The sequence below is a fragment of the Gambusia affinis genome, linkage group LG12 (genome assembly GCF_019740435.1).
Source record: "Gambusia affinis linkage group LG12, SWU_Gaff_1.0, whole genome shotgun sequence".
In the NCBI taxonomy this organism is placed as follows: Eukaryota; Metazoa; Chordata; class Actinopteri; order Cyprinodontiformes; family Poeciliidae; genus Gambusia; species Gambusia affinis.
Window position 1 is genome coordinate 24,354,334 of NC_057879.1, and position 8,336 is coordinate 24,362,669.

General features: G+C 35.3%; 1 protein-coding gene across 2 annotated transcripts; it reads left to right on the top strand.

The window, feature by feature from the left end:
• The first annotated feature begins 706 nt into the window (after positions 1-706).
• Positions 707-5,907, top strand: pold3 (polymerase (DNA-directed), delta 3, accessory subunit). Of its 2 annotated transcripts, none has more exons than XM_044134463.1 (12): positions 707-855; positions 1,262-1,317; positions 1,897-1,996; positions 2,084-2,123; positions 2,650-2,782; positions 2,854-3,076; positions 3,182-3,251; positions 4,203-4,338; positions 4,446-4,549; positions 4,744-4,823; positions 4,905-4,983; positions 5,504-5,907. In XM_044134463.1, exons 1-12 carry the CDS (start codon positions 799-801, stop codon positions 5,707-5,709), a joined length of 1,284 nt encoding a protein of 427 aa, XP_043990398.1. In that variant the 5' UTR covers positions 707-798; the 3' UTR covers positions 5,710-5,907. The 2 variants fall into 2 exon arrangements, with proteins under 2 accessions (XP_043990398.1, XP_043990397.1); XM_044134462.1 differs by having other exon boundaries at positions 708-855; positions 2,854-3,109.
• The last annotated feature ends 2,429 nt before the right edge of the window (positions 5,908-8,336 follow it).

Genomic DNA, 8,336 nt, shown 5'->3' on the forward strand with positions numbered 1-8,336 from the left:
ACGCAACAGCCAACATCACAGCAGCAGCATGAATAGAGGATTATCTTTAAATATTGCATCGGATCTACTGAGCGCAGAAACAAACAGGCATCAAACAAATTCATCACTATGCGTCATGTAGGCTGGGAAAAACATGTTCCTCCAGTTAGCTGAAACCTCTATAAAATGCTCTCAAAAATGTCTATTTTCCTCAAGTTGATTTTTGAAGCAGCATAAATGTGACAACTTCAATTCACTGTAGCTACAGTTCTTCCATTTCAAACTTAGATGAGTGAATCAAGTGAACAAATAACTGTCCACTAAATCTGTTAACATCACCAGCAGCCAGTACATCAGGGTATAGAATATTTAGACATTTTTTCCAAGAATAATATTAATCTCACAATTTCTAATTTGGATTTAGGTGTAAATTTAGAGCTCTACAAAAACAATAAACATTTTCCATTGCTTTTGTCTGTTTGTTCCCATTAAGCAAGCTGAAATTATTCCCTAATGACTCTCAAGTTGTTGTGGTAGCAGCAGTAAATTGTTTACCCATATAAGCGAACATTTGTGCTAGTTAATAATTTCACTGTTCTGTCCTTTTTAGGAGAATCCCAGTCATTTTTATCACGGGGCGAACCTCAAATCAACGTGTGGTTGGCTGCATTGGCGCCTGTTAGCCTGTAGAGGGCAGCCTACGGCTTCACGTTGCGCCGGAACACGATGCAATCACGTGACTGTAAGCGGAAGTAAATAAACTGCTTTCCCGCGCAGTCAAATAACTATAAGCTAGGCGTTTGTGGAAGATCCGACACAATGGACGAGCTTTATTTGGATAATATTGATGAATATGTTAACGATCACAACAAAATAGTGAGGATATTTTACATTTGTGACGTGTTCCGTCATATTTAACGTTGGATTTTAGCTTTCGAATTGGCAAACATGTAACCGTGGAATTACGCTGAATAATATAACAGTGAAAAGTCTTATAGCTTTCAAAACAAAAGACTTACTTTTTCTAGTGGAGTTAATTGTACAGTATGAAAGGTTTAGGTCGCCTGACTCATTCGGCTTTAATTTTACAGTATAAATTTCAGTCGACAGTTGTTTTTTTTTCTGACGGTTGAGTTGTTTCACTGAATACATTGGAACCTCTACAGCTACTTTAGAAGAAGACTCCACAGCAGATAGATATACAATATAACGTTTAAATAAACTGCCTTTCACAGCTTCTCATGTAAACACAAAGTAATTATATATATTTCATATTTCTCAGGTAACCTATAAATGGCTCAGTCTGACTCTTGGAATCCATGTCAACACAGCTAAACAGTAAGTAATACTGGCTTTCTCAAAGAGAGAAGTATTGATAAACATTACTCTGTCTGTCTTCATCTTCCTCAGGGATCAAGAAATTTGATTTGTAACAATAAATCCACCATCTGATCAGGAACTGCAAATTCATGTGAATACTAAAGACAAAAATATACATGCTGTAATCAATACTAACTGTTATAGTTTTAAAACATGTGCTTTTAGTTATTATAGTTGTTTTTTTTTTCTATATTTTCATTATATACTATACAATAACTATTTTTGTATCGAGTTCAACTCTAAAGCGTTTTTAAAAGGGAGATTTTATTTTATTTTAAAAAGGAGATTCTTAGTTTTGTTCATGTTTGACTTTTCACCAGAAAATTACAGGAAAAAACTTTTTACACCATGCAGAATAACAGGAAATGTTAACTAGTTAATGATTTTATTGTTTTTCAATCTCACCATAATTATTTACATTTTTCGGTTAATACATTTGGTTAAAATGGAATTCAGAAACGGAAAAGGTGGGATTGGGAAAATAATAAACCATATTTAATATATCTTGAGTTAAATGCATGTAAAATGTGTTTGCAGGATGCTTTACCATTACTTGGAGCACAAGAGGAAGGAGAGCTCACCTCAGCTCCACGCCACATACCTCGTGTCTGGGAAACTGGAGGACAAAGGTCAAATGGTGAGTAACAGGAGCTCCTCTGACTCTCACATCATCTTTTTTTAGAACAGAAAATGTCAAGTTGATTTTATTTTATGATATTTTTAGTGTCACAAGGTGTCTGTTGTCAGAGAAGACCAATTAGAAGGTAAATATCTCTTCCTTGTTTTCTTGTAGTTTCAGTCCTGAGTAGTCTTTACCAAGTTTAATATAATTAACTAAAACTAACGAAATAACAAACAATCGGTTTACGTCATCAGTGGGCAAATTATGGCACTTTATAGTAGTGACACTTACACTATTTACACTACACTAAAAATGTTAGTTGATTCAACAATAATTTAATAATTTTTTTGAAAACAGTGTCTTGTGTTAAATATTCATTAACCAATTGATATATACATAATCACAATACAATAGTTTGGAAATTTTTGGGTGCAAAATTTAAAAAGGTCAAAGTGTGAAAAAACTAAAACTACTAGTGTAACTTATTAAAACCAAACCTAAACAATATATAATCAATAAAATCCGACAAAAACACTCTAAAACTAATTGAATTAGGCAATCACAAAGTCCCAACAAAATAAAACACAGCTATTATTTTTATTGCAATTTTCACTAATGAAGCACAAAAGAAACCAAAACTTGTCTTTAAAATGTGTTTTCTTCTGCAGATTTCAAATCCAAGATGAGTTTGATAGTGAGCGTTCATGTCTACAGCGTCCAAAAAGCTTTGCTCAAAGACAGCGGCCCCCTCTACAGTGTCGACTACGATGCTGTTAAAGACAACCTGAAGAACTGCAGCAGGTTGTAAGATTTATTAATAAAAAATCTGCTGGTTTTAATGCATTTAGCTGATAAAAACTGGCTTCCCGTAGATACAGCGCGATCCGATGTGCCGGAGCGGTGCCCATGTCTGCCGTGGAGCTGCAGCAGGTCCAGGAAATCCAGCGACCTCCTCCATCGGCGCCTGAAAATAAAAAGTCTGCCATGAACGGGGACAACAACATGGCCTCCAAACTATCAAGCAAGCCACAGAAAGGCATCATGGGAATGTTTGCAAATAAATCTGCACCCAAAAATCAGGATAACAGCAAAGAAGTAAAGCCTGAACCCAAAGAAGAATCTCCTGTGGTAGGAGTTTTTTGTTGTGGGTCATAGTTTTTACAGAAAAGTAAAGATTTAGATTTCTGTTTTGTTTTTTAGCCAGAAGCTCCAAAAAACAAACCAGCAGCGAAGTCCAGTCAGATAGCCAACTTCTTTGGAGTTCAAACAAGTGAGTTCTATTATTATTAAAATGCAGGAATCATTTTAATAATTTGGAAAGTGTTTTCATTTAACCTCTTAAGCCTTGATAAATTGATTTGATCAATTAATTGTATTTTTTATTTTTGAAGATTTAACTTTTGGAAAATCTGGATTTTTATTTTTACCAATACACTTTTTGGGTTTCCAAATTCAAAGTTATGTTATCATACCAAAGAACTACCATCTTGTTTCACAACCGTGTTTTGCAGTTTGGTCTTTAAAGTCAGGTCAACTCACATAAGGGATGGTACAAATAGTGTTTTTTGTTCCACAATTGCCACATGCTTGATGAGTGTAAGGTATTAGCATTGTGTGATGTACAAAGGCATATTATACTTTATTGGAAAGCTATGATTCTCGAGATTCCAATGAGTTATGTCTATCAATGATACAATCCTAAATGTAAACACTGCAAACACTTTTGGAAATACAAAATAATGTCCAACTCACTGTTCTAAACCTCATATCATTGACAGGACAGAGGCATCACAAAAACTGTGTTTTCTGCATCCACAAGAGTCCAATTAATGTACTAAATTAAAATAATTAGTCCACAGCAAGACTTATATCTGCAATCCAACAAAATCTGCTGCTGAAAACCTTTCAAATTTCTTTCTGATGTTTTCATTTCTGACCAAGTTTTTCCTTGTAGCATCTATAAGCAGGGCTTTTCGTGGGGTGGGGGATAAAAATTGCAGGAAATTTAAGGTATTATGATATTACTTCAAAGTTATTGACTTAATGGATGGTATTATTACTAGGATTGACCTAAATTTATATGGGTTTTTTGATTGGATTGATTGTTTTTCTGTACATAGACCAAATACCTGTCATCTTGTAATGCACTGAGATTATATTTGTTCTGAATATTTGTATATATTTGTTAAAGAAATAAACTGAATTGATTTGTCACCTCCAGAGAAACCAGAGAAACCTGTGGAGAAGCAGCAAGAGGCTCAGTTGGCCATCGCATCAGAGCAGCAGCATCAGAGAACGACGGCGGAGGAACCTGCAGCCGTGCAGCTGCACAAAGAAACCAAAACAGATTCCAGGAGGTTTGTCTTCACAGCCATAAATTTATATTTTTAATTATGAATTAAAGTCTGGATGCAGTATGTATTAAAATATAAATGTTTTGAATCTGTTTTTAACAAAAAAAAAGCAAAACAAAGCGAATGGAAGAGTCTGATAGCGAGGAGGAGAAAATGGAGAAAAAGAAGAGGCGAAGAATCAAGAAACCACAACCAGACAGCAGCGATGAAGATGGTCAGTATTTTACTTTTACTTTCTTTAATTCTGATATTTGATGAATGGAAGAGAAAAATCTTAATACTTACAATTTCTTAAAGTCTATGTTCATATTTAAAACTCTGATGAATTAATTTTAATTGTAAAGGTTGACATCACCTGTCAAATTTATCTAGAAAACTGTCTGAAGTTCATCTCTCTTTTTTTACCAGTTATTCCAGATTCTCCACCTCAGATGAAAACAAGCGAGCCGAGTCCAAAAAAGGAGCCAGAGACTGTCCAACGTTCACATGTGAGTGAACAGAATCAGGTCATTCATGTAGCAACAAGTACATTTTTCTGATGGACCTGGATTGTTTCCTGTTGCATTCAGACAAGCTCTGGAACCAAAATAAGGAGGAGGAGAAAAGTCCTGAAGTCACGAACCTTTATGGATGAGGAAGGGTGCATTGGTAGGAACAAAATTATTAAATTAAATTTGATCTTTTTTACTTTTCTTAACATCCTTTGATTTTTGCCTGTACATCCATCAGTTCATCCATTCATTTATCAATCCTTCCATTAATCTTTTTGTCTTCTTGGCCAACAGTTCAGTGTTTTTCAGTTCATCCAGGAATCAACCATCTTTCCATACATCTATTTAGTTTTGTCCATCAATCTATATCTTCATTTATACATGGTTCATTAAGACTAATTAATTGATTATTTACATAACCATCAATATTCAAAGTGATTTTTTTGCATCAGTACTTTGGGACATAACTAGTTGATTCGAGAAAATTTGGATTATAAATATGAAAATAACTTTTAATCAAATGACTGTATTATTGTTGCTTTGTTTAGATAATTTACATATCTTCCTGGTTCAATAAATAAATCCATAAACAAGATATTTACCCTTTTAGTCTGAAACATGTTTATTAGGGATAATAACTATACATTCATCTCCCTCTCTGTTCTTTTTTAACACAGTAACAGAAAAAGATTACGTGAGCGAATCTTACTCTGAGACAGATGATGACTTTCAGAGCACCAAACAAGCTCCACGTAACAACAATAAAGCAAAGCTAACGTCGAGCAGCAAAGACGACGACAAAAAGGCTCAGAAGAAATCATCAGCGAGCTCAAATAAAGGAAATAAACAAGCTTCCATTATGGGATTCTTCCAAAAGAAATGAGACATTTCTGCTGGTTCTGAGGACCAACGTCGAACTGTTGGCAGACATCCTACGAAGACGTTTAGATAAACTGACTTAGTTCACTTAAATGGACATAGTTGAAAGGCAGAACAACATTTCTCAACTGAACTTGAGCCTTTAAACATCAAGTTTTTATGACACTGCTGATTAATTCAATAAACATGGAATTTAAACAAAGTGTGCTTTTATGTGATTAAAGGGGAAGGCTTCTGTGATTATTGTGAACAAAAACAAGTAAAACAAACTGATAATATTGGGCCATAACAAGTCTAGTTAATAAGTGTTTGTGTTTTTATCAAATGGAACAAAACTCTATTTAAGGTTTTGAGTTTCTAATGTGTTACTTTACATCACAGTTCTAAAATAAGTAGAACATTTCAGTAGGGCTGAAATGATTGATCGGATAAATCGTGATGAGTCAGTTATTGAAAGGATTATCAACTGATTTAGATATTAACTGGAGTATGCAGACTCAAAAAGACAATTTACTAAAAAAAACAACATATTCAAAGAAGTAATAAAGTGGAAATTGTATAAAAATATGTGCATTCTGCCTTAATGTTATGTAAGTTTTTATATAAGAGTTAGGGTGTGTTCAGCTGAACTCCTGTTTGAGGGTCTCCAGCAGGACAAAGCTAGTGCACAATAAAAACATTTTTTAAAAATTCATCAAGCTGCCACTTGATCCCTTTAGCCACCCACTTCTCTTGATCCATTGAGATACAATGTCTGAAATTTTATTTCAGAGGAAGATAGTAGGAGCAATTGAAACCATTTTCTCTCAGTTTTGTTAGAGAAAATGGTTTGTTGGTTTCCAGTGGTCATGCATACCTCATTTTGTCTTCAAACTTATGTAGACAGTTTTATGTTGTTTAAGTTTAAGGTAGGTTTGGAGTACTAAATAGGTGGAGACTACAGGAAAGGAAATCATTCACACATCAGATGTGACCTTCACCACATTTAGCTGAGGAGACCATTTGTTCAGAATGTAAGATTAAAGAAATCTGAATACTTTGCTAGAGACTTTCCACAAAGGAAAGGAAGATAGGCTACAGGAGTTTTCTTAGAGTTCAAAGTCGGCTCGGAAGCCCTTCAGGAATGTGTACTCAGTTTTTTTGTTTTCACTCTATCTGTCACATGACTGTTCTGTCATAGTCAGCACAAGACAAGCGGAGGGAAATTGTGCATTACGACGTGGCAGTACACACCTGTATCAGCCACAGAAAATATTCAATGACTTTCATGATTTTATAATACAGTATACATGCAAATGTTTACATGCAAATTTTGACATTTGAAAACACCTCTGGCAAAAGAACTACAGCAATAATAAAGTCTAATAAAGTCTAAAGTTTTAATAAAGTCACAACTGACTCATTTATTATTTTTGTTTTCCAATTTGAAAGACCTTTATTGTTAATGCTACAGAAGAAGGAAATGGTAATATTGTAATTTCTTTGCACTAAGTCTCATTGATGCCCACAGCCTAATGCTTCCACAATGAAAATAAATCTCCAGTACAAGCTACATGACTGTAATGAGCGAGACACAGCTGTCGACTAAGAGGCTTAGATGGATGGTGAGCTGTATCGTACACAGAGTGGAGGGGGTCTCAAATAAATATGCAACTGTGTGGTAAATAAATCTATCAGTTATTTTCTTTTCTACCGTTTTGTTTAAAGTGGCAGAAAATTTAATACGGGATGAAACAAGAGCCTGGAGAGTAGAGCTTTCTTTTATCCCAGAGCAGCAGGCAGTGTGGTCTGCAGGGATGTGTTGTTCTGTAATGTTTAGGCTGCCCAGTTACCCCACCCTCTCACTCTTTCTGTGAACACACAAGTGGGCCAGTTGAACTGGTATTTGGATTAGCTAAGCACTGTTACATGAAAAAGGATATCCTGTGGTGTTTCTGGGAGTGGTGTGCAAATGTGAGCAGACACTGGTGGTTTACCGTGGCTTTCTGCTCCATAATGGCATCCGTTGAATGAGGTCAGACATGATTCATATATTTTTTCTGTATTCGAAGAGGAGCTTACACAGCTGCAGCCAAAAAGACAGCTGATTCACAGGCTGTAATTATTGTACAACCCACATTGGGTGTAACAAAGACTGTGCTGTTTCTCATATTTCCCTTAAAGCAAATTAGATAAACTCAACTTTTACACCAGCTGGACATATCAGAAATATGTTTATTTATCCAGCGTTTCACTGAGAATTCAGGAGAACATTCAAGCTAAAGGGGACCTATTGTGGTGCTGTGGTGGTGCTGGGGCAAAGCACGACCCAAGTATTGAGGCCTTAGTCCTCGTGAAGGTGGTCGCAGGTTCAATTCCCGGCCTGGTGACATTTGCCACATGTATTGCCCCTTTGTCATTACCCTCTTTCAATTAAAGATCAGGTCCATGGCCTACATAGAACATATTCATTACATTTTTTGCTCAAAATCATTGTGAGATAATGAAATTTATTAATTGAGCTCCTTTGAGAAAGAGCTGTTTTAGGGCTTTATCATTTTTAGGCAAATGAACTGCTGCTGGCCATGCTCTCACACATCAATATTTACAATTGCACTTTATACAAAAAACTAAGAGATGCACAATGGTCAA